The 16,892-nt window shown below is 55.3% G+C and overlaps 1 protein-coding gene across 1 annotated transcript in view; it reads right to left on the reverse strand.

Moving 5' to 3' along the window:
- Nucleotides 1-16,892, reverse strand: part of MROH7 (maestro heat like repeat family member 7) — a 42,421-nt gene that overhangs the window by 14,879 nt on the left and 10,650 nt on the right. The window contains exons 3-13 of the mRNA XM_040626689.1: nt 16,377-16,451; nt 14,777-14,838; nt 14,489-14,636; nt 12,042-12,137; nt 11,479-11,583; nt 11,124-11,259; nt 9,125-9,237; nt 8,567-8,743; nt 7,992-8,146; nt 5,655-5,793; nt 2,582-2,772 (exon numbers count right to left, since the gene is read on the reverse strand). Of these exons, the coding sequence (XP_040482623.1) occupies nt 2,582-2,772; nt 5,655-5,793; nt 7,992-8,146; nt 8,567-8,743; nt 9,125-9,237; nt 11,124-11,259; nt 11,479-11,583; nt 12,042-12,137; nt 14,489-14,636; nt 14,777-14,838; nt 16,377-16,451 (1,397 nt within the window). The remainder of the gene's footprint in view (nt 1-2,581; nt 2,773-5,654; nt 5,794-7,991; nt 8,147-8,566; nt 8,744-9,124; nt 9,238-11,123; nt 11,260-11,478; nt 11,584-12,041; nt 12,138-14,488; nt 14,637-14,776; nt 14,839-16,376; nt 16,452-16,892) is intronic.

The raw sequence follows: 16,892 nt of genomic DNA on the forward strand, positions 1-16,892 counted from the left end.
CAGCTTTTACCCAGACCCCACCCACGCCAGCCCGGTTTGTGCATCCGAGGAACTCAGAATTAGGCTAAAGCTTTGGGACGCGGTGCCACACCATTCCTAACTAGGCTGCTCCATTCTTCCACCATTTCCTTGATCAGACTCCAAATTTTAGCAAAAATGACCCACCTTCCTTCCTTCCCACCCCACTCCCAAAGATAGACCTCTACGAGCCCAGATGGGGTCTGCGCGATTTTGTAAAAAGGCAGAGGTGGGGGCGAGGGGGCGGCTGCGGGTGGTTGTGCAGGTCCTTTGGCTCTGCAAAGGCCCACTCTGCAAGCTTCACCTTCCTAGAAGGTTCTCAGCTCTTCCCAGAGAAGAAGATCAAACGTTGCCCTGTCCCTGCAGTGGGTTGGGGCAGGGGTTCTGGGGCAACGACACAACTCGGAGCTGCGTCAAAGCCCGAGGCTGCCGCAGGGCGCAGCTGCTAGACCTCACGCGGGGGACAGGGGTCTCTCTCTAGCTCCCCTGCCCGGGGCCTTGCTCAGGGAGGCCCTCCGAGTCGAGAGATCGCACCCTTTATTACTCGACGGTGGAGACCTTTTCCATGGTGGGTTCCTCTTCCTCCTCCTCCCCCAGCACCTCCTCTACGTCCGTCTACGTCCCTCTACGTCCCTACGAGTCAGGGGCGGGGCCGCGGCCTTGGCACCGGGTGTCACGCTGGGAGGCGGGGCCTACTTGGTCCTTACAACACACCTGTGGGGCAGGAATCGCTTACCCCATTTCATAGGCAAGCCCACCAAGCTGCCAAGGGGTTAAACCTTTACCCGAAGGACAAAGCAGAAATGATGGAACCAGTACTCAAATCCGAGGTGTTCTGACTTCAAGCCCAGCCTCGCAACCTGTGCCCTCAGCCCCTCACGGGGGACCTCCCCGAGCATCCCCACAGCAGAAGCCAAAGGAGAACAGACTGAGAAACTTGACTGCATACAAACCCAGACCTGAATGGCCAAGACCATAAAATAGTCACCGGTTAAGTGGAATACAACTGACAAAGACTTCATGTCCTTAGCATATAAAACGCTCTTACAAATTAACAAAAAAAATTCCCAACAGTCCTATATAACATTGGGCAAACGTTGCTCACAGACAAGGGAACATAGGGACACCTGGGGGCTCAGCTGGTTAAGCAGCCGGACTCTGGGTTTCGCCTCAGGTCATGATCTCAGGGTTGGAGCCCCCCACCCCCGAGTGGGGGCTCCATGCTCAGCAGGGAGTCTGCTCGAGATTCTCCCTCTCCCTCCCCCTCTGCCCCTCCCCCACTCACACATGCACTCGCTCGCTCTCCTTCTCTCAAATAAATAAATAAAATCTTGAAAAAAAGAAAACCCGAATGACATTTCCACCTCAACCTCAATCATAATAAGAGAAATGCAAACAAAAATGACAGCATTTTTTTTTTCCACTTTCAGATCAGCGAAGATATAAATATCTTCTGTTCCACTGGGCTGGCCAAGGCATGGGAGACAGCCGTTCTCACACCCTCCTGGATGCGGTGACTTCTGGGCGAGGCCATGTGGCAACCTAGGTGCTTGAGGGGGAACTCCATTTTCCCCTTCATCACTCACTGGTCAAGAACATTTTCCACCACGTGCTTCTGTCCCAGCTCACGAGTAAATGCAGAAACCCTTTGATGCACTCAGTCTCCTTTCAGGAATCCGTCCTACATTGTACACTCACACGCGTGCATAAAGACATATAAACGAGCTCACCGCAGCTTTGTCGGTAAGCGCAAAGTGCCTAAACCAAGAAGATTCTGGTTAAATAAAGCATGGCACCTTGGAATGCCACTCAGACGGATAGTGTGTGTCTGTTACAAATAATGGGGCAGCTCTGTGTGCGTGCTCTCGGAAGCGCGCATGCTAAAAGCAAAGTGTGTGACTGTAAAGTACACCACTCTGGGTGGAAGAATAGAAACAGAAGCGTGTGCTTATCTCTGCATCGGCCACCTGTGGAAGGATACGAGCGAACCTAGTTCTGGGGAGGCTCACTGGGGAAGGAGAGGAAAGGAGACTCACTTTCAATGTCTTTTGGGATTTTTACCCATGTGCCTATATTACCCATATGGGTTAATAATTAAAAATAAAATGGTGAGGAGCGCCTGGGTGGCTCAGTCGGTTAAGCATCCGACTCTTGATCTCAGCTCAGGTCATGATCTCAGGGTCGTGAGTTCAAGCCCTGCGTGGAATCCACTTAAAAAATAAAATAAAATAATAAAATAAATAAAATAAAATAAAAAGGTGGGCCTTGGATACAAATCTAATACAAATAATATGTCTAGGGAGGGAGGAGGAAACATGAAATTGTGAGCTCCTTGGGGGAGGGCTGGTTCTTTGCCGTCGTCCAGCGCCAGGCAGGTCTGACACACACACCACAGCAGGTGCTCCCAAATAGTTGTTGTCCAAAAATAATTGGCTCTCCTAAAAAAGACGCTTCTGTTTTCTCTTTTAGTCCCAAAGCTAATTTCTACCGATTGACTGCCCTCAAGATTTTAGAAGGGCCCTTGCTAGGCAGCCCTCCCCCAGCCGGGGACAGCAGGACATACCGCACGGGTACGAAGATGGAAGGCCGAGGGTCCTTCTTGGCGTCCTTGCAGAAAGCCATGCGGCCAGGCAGGTGGAGGCCGATGTGGTAATGGACCTGAACGAGCAGGGCCAGGAGCAGCTGCGGGTAGATGCGCCTCACGCGGCCCACGCAGCTGTTGACCGACAGGAGCTCACACAGGCCGCTGGCTGCCTGGGGGCAGAGGGGAGGCTGGCTGGAGACTCCCGGCAGGGGCCTGGACTGCTTCTCTAGCACCTTGGACCTGGCTCTTTGCTCTTCTCTGGCTCAAGTTGGGAGGGCCCAGATCTCTCCACCCCCCACTGCACCCCAACTCCTGGCTCTCTGGGTGAGCCCTACCCCAGAACAACGGCCTGCCTCTTTGGTGTTGACACACCCCTGGAAGAATCGGGCGGAGGGCTGCTCTGTCACCCTTTGTGGGGTGGAGTCTCGATCCCATGGTGCAAGTGAGGAGACATGCTCAGAGGGACAAGCACTTGGTCCAGGTCACGCGGCCCTTGGGAGCAGAGCTGTGACTGGACCCCAGGCTTTCAGACACCTGGACACAGCTGTATCCATCCTGCCCTGCCTTTTCCTCACTCATAACACAGGCACGGAGAACACGGTGGGACACCAGCTGTCCCCTCACTTTGGGCAATTAAACCTGGCCGCTCTCACTGCCACCGCTGGACTCTGTCACTCCACGCCTACTGCCTACTGATCCGTCAGTCCCCGCACCAGCCCACCGAAGTCCCGGGAACTTGGCTTTATTGGCGTTTGGCCCATGATGCTCCCTGGGACCTGATCGGCGCTCACTGTCCCACTTCTCCACCTGCCATCTAGCCTCCCACTCGGTCCACCGAGGCCTCTCTAACTGGCAGGAGAACAATGCAGGGGCCGGGACGGGAGGAGGTGATGGGCTGGGGTCATGAGATTGGATGGCTCATTCTGGCCCCACCACTCCCTGACCCTCTCTGAGCTTCCGAGTCATTCGTCCTCTGTAAGGGGGGTCGCGGATCCCCTCCTGCCAGCCCCACAGGTGTGGTGGAGAGTGAATGAGGACAGAGGTGAAAACGCTTTCCAAAGAAGTGACCAAGGTCTGTGCTCCCATGCTGCTGGCCCAAGGGAAGAGTATTTGATTGTGAAGTGACCGAGCCCGCGGCATAGTCCCAGGGAAATAGGGGACACAACGCAGGCTGGATGAGAACAAGGATTGGCAGTCGTTTGCACTTTACAGCCTAGGAAGCCCTTCCACACACACCATTTCACTCTTCTGGAAAGGGAAGATAGACAAGGCAGGACTCTTCCTGCCCATTTTACAGGTCAAAATACCACGGCTAGACAGGGGGAAGTGACTGACCGAGATCCTACAGCGAGGCAGTGGCAGAGCTAAGATGAACCTCAGACTCAAAGCCTTTACGTTTCTCAGTAGACCAAAGATAACAATTGCGTCCAAAGAGCACGGTCTGCGCTGCAGAGAAAAGTCTCTAGTGATGTGCCATTGGGCTCTGCTCTTGGCTCAATCTTGCTCACGTTGTTTATCAACATCATGATATAAAAATTAGTCTGGGCTGTATCCATGCTCAAACTATGCTTGAACAAAGGCACAAATGAGTGACTCAAGAATACACTAACATACACTAAGAGAGGAGAGGCTGAATGACCGAATCAGGGAAGGAATGGAGGCTCATGCCTTATTCGTAGACCTCAGTGCTGGGAGAGAGAGGCAGAGAAACCCGGTGGGGAAGCACAGGATTCAGAGGTGGGAGATCTGGGCTTGAGCCCTGGCCCCACCACTCACTAGCTCTGTGACCTTGGCAAAGACCTGGGATGTGACCGCGCAACGGCGTCCTTCTCTGTAAAGGGGTTACCACCTTCCCTTCCCTCCAACAGAATGTCTTGCTCTCTACTGAATCCCCAGAATTCATGAGTGTGCCTGGCACATAGTAGGTGCTCAATTAATGTTGTTGAATAAATAAATCAGTCCAACGAAACTTTTTTTGAGCATCTACTATGTGCCAGGTGTATGTCAGCCATTGGGGATATCACGGTGAGCAAAAGAGGCTCGGGCACTGAATTCATGCATCTCACAGATTACTCAAGAGACCCCACACATCAAATCACAATTGGGGTAAACTCCTCGAAGATAAAGTATGTGAAGCGAAGTGTAATATGCATAGATTTGATGATGTCAGGGAGATAAGGGAGGGCTTCCCTGAGGAGCTGATGCTTGAATTGAGAACTGAGGGATGAGCAGAAGTTAGGTTAGCGGAGAGCAGTTCAGGAGCGGTAACAGCATGTGCAAAGGCCCTGTGACAGAGACAGCATGGTGTGCATGAATTTCTGACAAAGAACAAGGCTGGAGCCATGCGAGTAAGAGGGACCATGGAGTATGGCAAGGCCTGAGTGGCGCACAGGGCCTTGCAACACAGGTAGGAACACTGTGTTATTCTCAAGGGCAATGGGAAGCCATTGAGGGGATTGAGAAGAGCAGATGTGCATTCTCAAAGATTTTTTGGCTGTGGTACAGATTGGAGGGGCTGGGGTGGAAGCAGAGAAATAAGCAGGGGTATTATCCAGCTGGCTAGGACCAGGGTGACAATGGCAGAGGCAGAGAGCAATCTGTCCCCCTACCCAGTCCCCTTCCTGCCGTCAGAGCCGCCTTTCCCTCTGTGCTCCCAGGGCTGAGCTCGGAGCCTGGCAGCAAGCATGTGACGTCACTAATCAGTGAATGCGTTACGTCATTTTACCTGGATGACCACCACAGAAGGCAGACTTCCTCATTATCATTCCCGGTACAGACGCAGAGGAGAAGTCACTTGCTCGGGTCCCAAATGAGTACCGGTAGCCAAGCCAGTTCTCAGAGGCAGGTCTGTGAGACCCCCCTCCCGGGCCGCCGCCCTCCCTGTGAGCAGCAGCACTGTGCCGGCCAGTGGGTCACAAACAGGAGCCGGAGACCGACCTGCCCAAGCCACCCGAGCGGGGCACCGGGAGCGGGACGTGCCCAGCTCGGCAGGAGGGGAGCGGCGGGGAGCGCAGGACCCCGCGGCCATGGGGTAGGCGAGGCGGGTGCTCACCGCTAGGGGCACGATGGAGGCCCGGCCCTTCTTGGTGAAGGGCTTCTCCTTCAGGCTGGTCAGGAGCAGGTCCAGGAGGTCTCGGACGTCACAGCTGGGCTTGCGCAGTATCAGCTGCCTCCACATCTCTGCGCCGTTGCTGGGGGGTCGGGGGTGGAGATGGTTAGTGGGGACCAGGGTGCTCTGCCCAGCCTGCCTCCCAGTGGTTTGGGGAAGGAGAAGGGAAGATGCCATCAAAATGGTATCCATGGGTGTGCCAGTGAGGAATGGTCCAGAAAACACTCTCTAAGAGGCAGGGGGCTAACGATGATTGAAAACCCTATTTCCCAGTATCATGCCAAGTGCTTTATACACAATTTATGTGGCAAATACGGAGCATCTGCTGTACCCCAGGCACCAGGCAAATCTCTAGGTATATAGATGTAAACAAGATAGTCGAGACATTCAAGTTCACTGAATTCTTAAATGGCCCTCAAGGTGGGTTGTTACTCCCATATTACAGATGCGGAGTTGGGGCTCAGAAAGGTGAAATCATTAGTCTAAGACATCACAGCTAATGAGCAGCCGAGTCAGGAAGTGACCAGGTCTGGTGTCTTCAAAGCCAATGGTCATTCCTCTATGCCAGGGGGCCCCTTGGGCCCTGGACCTTGCATTGGTCACATAATATCAAGGCGTGCCTGCACCTGTCTCCTTACAAGGCAGTACTCCAGGCAGGGGAAAGCCTCTAGGCCAGCCAGCACCAGCCTGTGGGCATTCCTATCGATTGTGGGGAGCTGAAAGCCAGTGGTGCACGAGAGGGTTAACGGAACCCCTTTCCCCTTCCGCATGAGCATTTGAACCTTCCATTAACTTCCTAGCTCTGTTCCCCTGGAAACCTGATAAAGATAGTATGTCAACTATGTTGCTAGGCAACATTGCTTATGGTGAAAATGACCCAATTGGTACATTGCATCTGGGCTGGGAGGAACTATAAATTAACTGTAAGAACCAAAGAGGCTGTAACGTTGAGCTTCCCACGGAGCAGTGACTCTTGGGACTTGGCTTGTCCCCGTGGGGACCCCAGAAGCAAAGTCTATAGATCTTTTGTAAGAGAGAGCAGTTCTTAGGAGCCCTTTCAGCCAGGGCAGCTCCTACCCCTTTCCCCGGGGAGGCCCAAGGGTCCAGCTCTTAGGCCCAGAGGCAAGACAAGGGTGAGGCGTGTGAGGCATCCAGGGCACAAGATGGAAGGAGGCCATCTGTCTCGGGCTCAGGCTAGCACCAGCGTGGCACCTGAGAGCCGGGCCTCCTCACATCTCGTCCCAGCTCTGTCTGGCCTGTTGCACGGGCTGCTGCAAGGACGCCTGGGCGGAGGAGCCCCCGACACTGCTCTGTCTTACATGCTCAGCAACTCCACTGTCAGATGTGGCCCTGCCAGTCTTGTGACTCTGAAGGTTGGTGATTCCAAGAAGAAACCCCCTGGGGGGGGGGGGGAGTGTGGCCAGAAAGGGTGAAATTCTTCCAGGTGGGAGCACAGGGACATGGCCCCCTGGCCCTCACCTTCCCAGCCGGTCTCCCTGGCCTCCACGAATGATGCCAACTGTCCCCACTAGAAGCACAGCTCGGCACAATTCTGCACACGCTCACTATCTTAGGGCGTGGGCTGCACACTTGCTGCCTTGTTCTGTTCATTCAAAGGTGTGGGAGTGTTTCCTGGGCTGGGAGGCTGGAGCAGTCAGTCTGGGCTCTCTGGCCACAGTGCCCTCTGCCCCCGTCAGACCACGAGCTCCCCGAAGGCCGAGAGCAGGGAGCATTCCCCTGCACGGTCTGGCCCTGGGCACACACTCAGCCCAGCTGGTTACACTGCTTGTCACCACAAGCCATCTGGAGTGGGAACCATGCAGGGAGTATTTCCCCCTTTTGCCTCTGGGGGAAAATGAAGCCCAGAGAGGGCAAGTGAACTCCCCAAACCACACAGCAGCTAGAGGCAGAGTCAGGACCAACACTCAGGCCTCCTTTCTATGGCATCCTTAGAGCTCTGGGCTTGGAGTTGGTCAAATCTGAGTTTAGGACCTCATGCCGTTGCTTGCCCACTGGGTGCCGAGGACAGGGAACTTCCCCTCAGCTTCCCTACCTGCAGAGTGGGGTTGTACTAAGGAGAGAAGGTGTCCGTGCTCGGCACGGACATCCAGCAGTGGGTCGGAAGTGCCTGATGGTTGTCATAAGCACCACAGATCATACGGAGAAGGGGCCAGCTTTGAGGGCCAGGGCCTGCTCTGGGTGGGAGGACAGGCTCCCAGCCCAGGATGGGGGCTGCTCCAACCCTCTGAGGTGTGGTGGCAGGAGCCCCTCAGTTGGTACCTGTCCAGCGGGAGGGGGCACGTGAGCAGGGCCACAACCACCTCGGTCATGAAGGAGCTGGCCAAGAGGGAGATGGGCAGCAGGGCCACCTCGCGGGCCCGCGGCTCCTGGATGTGGTTCAGCTGCGCGTAGATGCCCTGCATGATTTCTGGGATCTGGGGCACAGCCAGAGCAGCCGTGAGCGGCCAGGCAGCCGGGTGAAGCCCAGGCATGGGGAGAGCAGGGAGAGGGGAGGAGGAAGGACGTGGGGGTGACAGGATAAGGGGCAGGGGAGAGGAGAGAGAGAGAGAGGAAGGCAACAGGAGAGAGATGGGGAGGAGGGGAGCAGCGTTCCTTCCCTGGGAGACAGCCAGTTGTCCTCACTGCCTTCCCCACCCCCCACCAGATCAGTAAGTGAGTTCTTTCTCCCCTGTAAGTGGGAGGGACCTAAAACTCAGCCACCACCACCCCTGCCCTGTCCCCAGTGCTCAGGGGTTCCCGCACCCCCCACCCTGCCACTGCCAGATGGCTGGTCCCAAGGGCTGAGCAGGCCCTGTGGGGTCTCTTGGCTCAGCCCCTGCCCCCAGGGAGCTTACCACCTCCAGCACCCTGTGGCGGTACCATTCCAGTACCGAGCTGAGTGTGACCTCCGAGGCCAGCTGCATCATCTCCCCAGAGTCCTTCCCCCGGGCCTCCGAGCTGCCTTTCAAGCCTTCCAGGGCTGCTAGCAACAGGTCCTTTACCTGCTGGGGCCCCAGGAAGTCTCCAAACTCCTGGAACAAAGGCACAGAGATACTGATACCCACGGATGGACCCCAAGCGAGCCACACACACATGCACAGCCCCACCAGATACACGCGGAGGGCAGCAGGGCAGGCCGTGCAGACTCTGTGGGTATCCAAGCCTTTGGGCAGGAGCTACAAAAGAAGGGGAGACATGGCCCCTGCCCCCAGAATGGAATAACATGCTTTTAGGCACGGACCAGAGCAGGAGGGGGCACTCAGGGTGGGCCCCGTGTGGTTGGGGAAGGCTTCCTTAAAGGGGACTTGAGCCTGGAAAGATGGAAGAGGGGGAGAAGACATTGGGGTGGGCTGGCACTGCCCCTCTCCCCCATTCCCAGGAAGGCCCAGAGCTGGTGGGCAGCGGGCAGTCACCGCGATCACACGCAGAATATTCTGGCATGGGCTGACAGGGTTGTAGGGCCCCAGGAATCGCTTGTTGCTCTCGTACAGCTCCTCCTTATTGGTCTCTTCCTTATCTCTGGTTCCTGCAAGAAGAAAGCCTCAGTGAGCCCCGACCACCCTTTTTTTTTAAAACTTTTTGTTACACATAGATGTCGGAAGTACACTAATCATAGATAACCAGCTTGGTACGATTTTACGGAGTGAACACATCCAGGTAACCAGCACCCAGGTCAAGCAACAGAACACGATCGGCACCCCAGAGGCCCCTCTTCGCTCTCCTTCCCATCCCCTGCCCCCCCACACACACTCAGGTAACCACTGTTCTGACTCCTAAACCCACAGGCTGGATTTCTCGCTGTTGGACGCCATGTGGCATGTTCTCCTGTGTTCTCCCACGTGCCTGGCTTTCCCCCGACATCATGCGGTGAGAGCCATCCACGCTGTTGCAAGGAGCGTCAGCTCGTTGGTCCGTGGTGCTGCCTCATTTCCCGTGGGGTGAATACTCTACAGTTTATTTCTCTCGCCTACTTCTGATGGACATCTGGGGCGTGTCCAGCTATTGGTGCCGCTACGAACATTCTGGTATGCCTAGTCCGTGCCTTTCGGTGAACGTACGTACCCATTTGTTAGGTATGTAGCCAGGAGTGTACCTGTTGGGTCCTAGGGTAGCTGTAGCTTTGGCTTCAGGGGATGCTGCCAAATGGTTTTCAGTCGGACCCACTATGTGCCCACCCGCAGCGCACGAGCGTTCCAGTGGCTCCATGTCCCACCAGTGAGCTGTCGGTTTGATTTCGGCCGTAGGTATGTGGTGATTCTCTTTGAATTGCAATCCCCCTACCCTGGCCTTCCCAAAGCCCCTTTTCTGATGTGTTTTCTTTAGTGCTCATCGTTATCTGACTTCACTACACGTATCACTTGTTTATTTTGTTCATGGTCTCCTGACAACGAGAAGGGCAGCGCAACAGGGAGGATTATTTGACTGCATCGCTGTGTTTTCAGTGCCTAGACTAGACCTGGCACAAGGTGGCTTCATGCTTTCTGTTGAAGGAAACACATTTCAGGCTCATTTCCTAAGGCCTTACTGAGACGTGGCCTGGGTCCTACCTGGTTCCCTGGGGGTATATAAGATATAAACACAAGAAAGGCCCATCGAGGCAGAGGGACCTTATGGACCCAGTGTGTGGGTTATTTGTAAAGGAAAGAAGTTTGAGACCTGGAATCAGAAAGACCCAAGTTCATAGCCCAGCTTTGCTGCTCCCTATACTCAGGGGGCCTGGACAACCACTTCACCCTTGAGAGTGTGGGTCTGGGGTCACCAGGTAAAATACAGGATAGCCAGTTAACTGTGATTTCAGATTGCCAGGTCACTCTGGCTCCGGGGAAGTTCACACAACATGCAAAGGCCGGTGGTTGGGATCATGGAGAAAGGAAGGGGGCAGGTAGCCACTGAGGTCGGACACCAGCCCGGTGACTGGGTCGGCCCATTTCACATCCCCAGCTCCCTAACCTGGGTCTACAGGTTGTAGCCACTCCGATTCTAACGTGGGACCTGTTCTTTGTTCATTCACTCAGTAAACATCCACTGAGCACCCACCATGTGCCCAGGCCCAGGGCTAGACCGTGGGAATGCAGTGGTGACGAAGACACAGCCTTGCCCTGCGCTCGGCACATGAAGGCTACCATGCCCACGTGTGCACGGTGCCATCGTAAGAATGTGACAATGGGAGCCACAGATTACGCTTGGAAGGACGAGGAGGGGCTCAGAGAGCAGGACGGCTTCAATCAAAATAGGTTTGTTTGTAGCCTCTGTGCTCTGGGTCTGTGGGGACTGTGGGCTTCTGCAGACCCCGTCAGCCCCTGTGGTGGGCTCCTCCAGCTTCTCCCCATGCCTTGCTGCCAAGGCTTCAGCCGATCCCCAGGCTGAGCCCCCGCTAGACGTCTTGCCTCCGAGGCACCCCGAAGGACTTACGTTTTGGGAGCTCCAGGATGGTGTAGAGGATGATGATGCCGTCCAGAGCCTCCCGGCCAATCTCCTCGTCAGGATCCCCGATGCGAAGGATGAGCCTCCCCAGCAGAAGCCCCAGCGCCGGGAAGCCCGACGACATCTGTTTGTGTCATAACTTCAGGGACCGAGTCTTATAGGTTCAATACTATTATGCAATACTCTTATGTAATTAGTGAACAGAGCTGGATGGTCTGGCCCTGATAGGAGCGCCTCTGAAAATGACAAGGGCCACCTGGGAACCTTGGGACAGATGCACCGGCTCCCTTAGAGCCAAGAAGATTCTCCCCGAGAGTGTCCTCCCCTCCCAGGGACCACTCACAAGGAAAGGCAGAGTCAGAAGCGTGTGGTTCAACACAGAGACATTGCTGTTCACAGCCCGTGCTCGCTCATGGGCCTTCCCGGAGTTCATCCAGGGCCCCAGGGGCTGTGAGGACAAGGGCGAGACTCAGGTCAGCCTTCACCAGTCAGCAGGAAGCTTCCAGGAGGACATAGAGGCAACTGTCCACTGCCCCCCTCCTCCTCCTCCTGGAGCATAGGGAGACATGGGGTCCAGAAGCTGAAGCTAGGACTGGAAGACCAGTGGGAGGATGAAAGTCAGCGAGGAGAGAGATGATAGCTGGAGAGTCATGAGGATAGACGAGAGAGGGAGGGATGAGAACGGAGAAGGCAAAGCTATGGTGGCTGCTAGAACAGGGGCACGGGGCACAGGGAGAGTGACGGGCCCGAGTTTGCAACAGGGCCTGTAAGAGGGCCCCGGGGGCAGACCGCTAGCACAAGGTGACATCCAGAAGTCAAACCACTCCTTCTGGGCACAGCCTCCCCACCGCTCCGGGGCCCGTTCTCCTTTCCCCTCTGCCCTTGCTCTCCTCCCTGCCCCCACACCTCCAAGATGCTCTTCAGTCCAGCGGGAGTGGGGTCCTCCACAAAGAGGGCTTTGAGCAGTGTCTGCAGGGCTTCCAGGGTCTGACGGTAAAGTGTCTGTGGACAGGAGGAGGACCAAGCCGTTAGGAGGCTCTGGAGCAGACCCAGCCTGCAACCCCGACTATGGATCAGGGGAGGAGGGGCACTCGGCCCATGGGAGCTGCTTTCCTGCCCCTCCTCGGAGACTAACTTGAGGTGTGATAGTGGACAAATTACTCCCCGCTCCCCGCCATGGGTTACAGTTTCCTTATTAACAAATCGGTGCAGTGCCTGGGTTGCCGAGTCCGTTAAGCGTCGGACTCTTGGTTTTGGCTCAGGTCATGATCTCAGGGTCTTGGGACTGACCCCGGCATTGGGCTCTGTGCTCAGCGCGGTGTCTGCTTGGGATTCTCTCCTTCCCTGTGGCCCTCCCACTCTCACTCTCTCTCTCAAATAAATTTTAAAAATCTTAAAAAAAAAAAAAAAAGGAAATTGGTGATTATTATCCCTGCAGTCCTACGTTAAAGGAGGAGGAAGAGGAGCCCCAACATTGACTAAGGATCTACCATGGGCCAGGTCAGTGCCTGGTGATTTGCACAACCATATCACTTTGTCCTCAAAGTGTTTTTCTTTTTTTTTTTTAAAGATTTTATTTATTTATTTGACAGACAGACAGCCAGAGAGACAGGGAACACAAGCAGGGAGAGTGGGAGAGGAAGAAGCAGGCTCCCAGCAGAGAAGCCTGATGTGGGGCTCGATCCCATAACACCAGGATCACGCCCTGAGCCGAAGGCAGACACCCAACGACTGAGCCACCCAGGCACCCCTCAAAGTGTTTTTCTCATTTTGCAAATGAGGACTCACTTGTCCAAGCTCACAGGACAAGGTGATTTTGAGTCATGAGGAACAAATGAGAGGATGGGTGGGACAACGGCACTAGAGCTGTAAGAGCCTGATGAACGGGAGGGCCAGCCTTCCTTTTATTATTGTCTCTGGGAAGTTCTCTGATGCTTTCTTTGCTTGCTACCCCTAGACCCAAATAGATTTTCCAAGTTGCCCCTGCAGGGAGCCACGTCTCCCCTGCCCAGGTTCCCTCTCCCTTAGCCACACCACAGTCCCAGAATGGTCTTAGGAAGGTGCAGGCATTACATACACATAAGGCTGAAGAGAGGGTTTGAGCCACTCTGGGAAGACCCTCTGTCCCCTGCCTCCTTTCCTTCTGCCAGCTCGTCACATCTGTCTGTCTCCCAGGTTGTCCTTGTCCAGGCTTCCCCATTCTGTGCACACCAAGGTTACCCCACAACCACCAAGCCGGCCCCATTTGGCAACTCCCTCCCCTTCCCCTCCATCCAGGGTACATCACTGCTCAGCACTGACCTCTGCTGTCTGGGCCTGGTACTGCAAGAGGGCTGCCTGGTCTCTTCCCAGGCAGCAGGGATTCCCCCACCTTTCCTTTGGGTCTTGTCTCAGTGCACCACCTCCTGGGACCCAGAGCCCTCCTGCTGCCAGTGTGGTCTGGCCCCCACTGCCCTCTAGCCTCGCTTCCCAGCACTCTTGCCTCAACCACTGGGCTCCGGCCACATGGCTCCCTTGTCATTCTTGCAGTCACCTTGTTCCCATTGTCCTCAAGCCATTGAATAGACTGTTCCCTCTGCCTGGCATGCCCTTCTTTCTGCCACCCCCCCCCCACCAGCTAACTAATTCTTCTTTAACCTCTCAGCTGCAGCATCATGACCCCTCACCCCCACCTAGGGCAGGACATCCATCCTAGGCTCTTTATAGCCCCAAGTACTTCTGGCTTGCAACATTTACCACTGCTACAAACGTGCATTTATTCATATGATTCTTTGACAATGTCCATCTCCCCGCTGCCCTTCCTCTACTGTATCCCCCGGCCCCTGATGTTTCGGAGTGGGCACTGTGCGTATTTGCTGAATGAAAGGATGAATGAATGTGCCTCCCTCTGGGCGGAAACTCCTCTCCCTGAACCTCCCCCACTGACCCTACATCCTGCACTAAGGGTCACCTCTACCCACTTCCGGGACCACCCACCAAGGTTGGAAGATGCTCACAGGAGCCCCTTGACGTTCTACCCTCCCCCCAGCTAGGCCTCACCCCAGCTCACCCAGTCCTCAGCCCTCCTCCCCCAATCCCTGCCACCTCCACGGGCCAACACATGCTCGCATCCCTCTCTTAGGGCAAGACCCACAAGGGGACAGAGCACCCCAAATGAGCAATCCCTTATTCCGAAGATTCACTCATTCACCAAATATTTATCAAGTGCCTGCTCAGGCCATGAGAGGTGAGGTCATGCGGCTTGAGTAGGAGTGTGAAGATTTACATCCATCTTCTGGAACGCTCCTTTTCTCCCCACTGGGAGATCAGAAATGCACCTTACTCTAAGGACACTGACAGCCCTGACGACTCACCTGTATGGTCTCAGCCTTGGCCTCGTCTTTCTCCTGCATGGCCTGCACAGAGGGGAGGGAGAACACACTCTTCACGCACGTGTTCACCAGCTCTGATCTTTCTTGCCCACCCAGGGCGGGCTGGGTGTGACTGGCGGAGACACAAAGCAAGGGCACGCAGTGAGGGAGGGGGCCTGTGGCCGGTGGCAGGCAGCTAAGGATGCAGGGCTGGGAGGAGGGGGCCTAGCTGGGGGCTTGGGCATGGCCTGAGCAAGATGAGGTGGGGAGGGGGCAAGTGGGTGTGGAGGATGGATGGCCTGCCAGCGGACGGTGCTTGAGAGGGAATCCAGTGGCTCCTCCTGGATCTGCCTCTGGACAGGGGACCACAGAGGGGCCAGTGAGGGGGGCAAGGCCACCGTTCCGCAGAGGGTGCAGGCCGCGGCAGCCCCTCAGCCTGGACGGAACTCCCCACCTCCACACCATGCAGGCCTCCAGTGGGGGAGCCAGCTCATGGCTCAAACCCTGTCCTGAGCTCCGTTCAAGGCCACCAAACACATCCCACACCTTAGCCAGCCGCACCCCACACACAGGGCCCAGCAAGACCCGGCTTCAGCGGCCTTGCAGTAAGCAGGTGTATTTAAACCATGGACTGCCCGCCCAAAACGCCATGAATGGATCTTGAAGGGGGTCCACGTGAATTCCTTTTAAAATGTCCTAAGGACCCCTGGGTGGCTCAGTCAGTTAAACGTCTGCCTTCGGCTCAGGTCATGATCTCAGGGTCCTGGGATCGAGCCCTGCGTTGGGCTCCCTGCTCAGTGCAGAGTCTGCTTGTCTCTCTCCCTCTGCGCCTCCCTCAGCTTGTGAGCTCGCTCTCTCTCTCTCTCTCTCTCTCAAATAAATAAATAAAATCTTTAAAAATAAAAAATAGGGACGGGGCGCCTGGGTAGTGCAGTCGTTAAAGCGTCTGCCTTTGGCTCAGGGTGTGATCCCGGCGTACGGGGATCGAGTCCCACATCGGGCTCCTCCGCTATGAGCCTGCTTCTTCCTCTCCCACTCCCCCTGCTGTGTTCCCTCTCTCGCTGGCTGTCTCTCTGTCACATAAATAAATAAAATCTTAAAAAAAAGAAAATAGGGGCCCCTGGGTGGCTCATCAGTTAAGCATCTGCCTTCAGCTTGGGCCCTGATCCTGGGATCCTGGGATCTGAGCCCCAGCACTGGGCTTCCTGCTGAGCGGGGTCTGCTTCTCCCTCTCACTCTGCCCCTCCCCTGCTCATGCTCGCTCACTGGCTCCCTCAAATAAATAAAATCTTCAAAATAAATAAATACAAAATAAAAGCAAAATGTCCTAATTACTTCTCACTTTTGATCTCCCATCTACACACAATAGGTGCTCAATTAATGTTTGTTAAATTATCAAGGGCAAGGATTTGATCTCTTTAAGGGACCCAAAGCTAAATACAATTTTGGGGTCTTCAGTGGCCCAAACCATTCCAGTAGATAACTGAGAAGTGAATGTATTTTGCAAAAAGGTAAGGAAACTCTTGGAAGTTTCCCACCAGGAGCAATCTCTGGGGGAAATAATGTATTAAATAATAACGACTGCTCCCAGGGGTGAGGGTTCTACAGTGATCTCACCACTGGCTTGCATCCTCCCAACAAGCGAGCCCATGCCCAGGCATTATCACAGGTACTGAGGAGATGAGAAGAGCCAGGCTCACAGAACGAAAATAGCTTGCCGAGCTCCCCCAGGGGGCTGGAGGGCAGTTAGAGGTGGACCGAGGCTCACGTCCAAGCATCCTGCCTTCTCCTCTGTCCTCCTCCCATCTCAAGCCTTGTCTCATCAGGGGGTGGACTGGGACTCCCACCTCCTCCCCACCCAATGCCACAGACCCGCACGGGGTTCCCACACCATCATCTTCTTCATCATGGTCTTCTTCTCTCCTTCCCCTTCCTGGCACTTCTGGGGGGCGATGGCATTCTCCACCTTGGAGGCAGAGAGGGCAAAGCCACAGAGTGAGAGCCACACTGACCCCCATCCTCAGGGATGGCCCACACACCCCCACCAGCCACCACCAACTCGTCCCCAACTGCCAGCCCCCAGCATTGGCTCCAGAGAAATGAGAAACCACGGGGGCACTTGGGGTGGGGTGCAGATTGGGGAAGACTGTGGTGGCAGCGGGGGAGGGGCTGGATAATCCCTAAAGGGCAGAGTTTGGAAGAGGACCAGACTTCAGGCACTGCAAATCACTCCCCCTCTCCAGTCTCCCTCTCTTAAGGAAGAGGAGGCAGGAGCTGATGGGACGGAAGAGGTGCTGACACCTCCCGCCGAAATCCCACGACTAATAATACCTTTCAAGGGCTTTCTAGTATCCACTCTTAAGGGCACATCCAAGTCAGGTGAAGGCATCCTTTTTTTTTTTTTTTT

Source organism: Ursus maritimus, unplaced genomic scaffold (assembly GCF_017311325.1).
Source record: "Ursus maritimus isolate PB19 unplaced genomic scaffold, ASM1731132v1 scaffold_12, whole genome shotgun sequence".
Taxonomy (NCBI): Eukaryota; Metazoa; Chordata; class Mammalia; order Carnivora; family Ursidae; genus Ursus; species Ursus maritimus.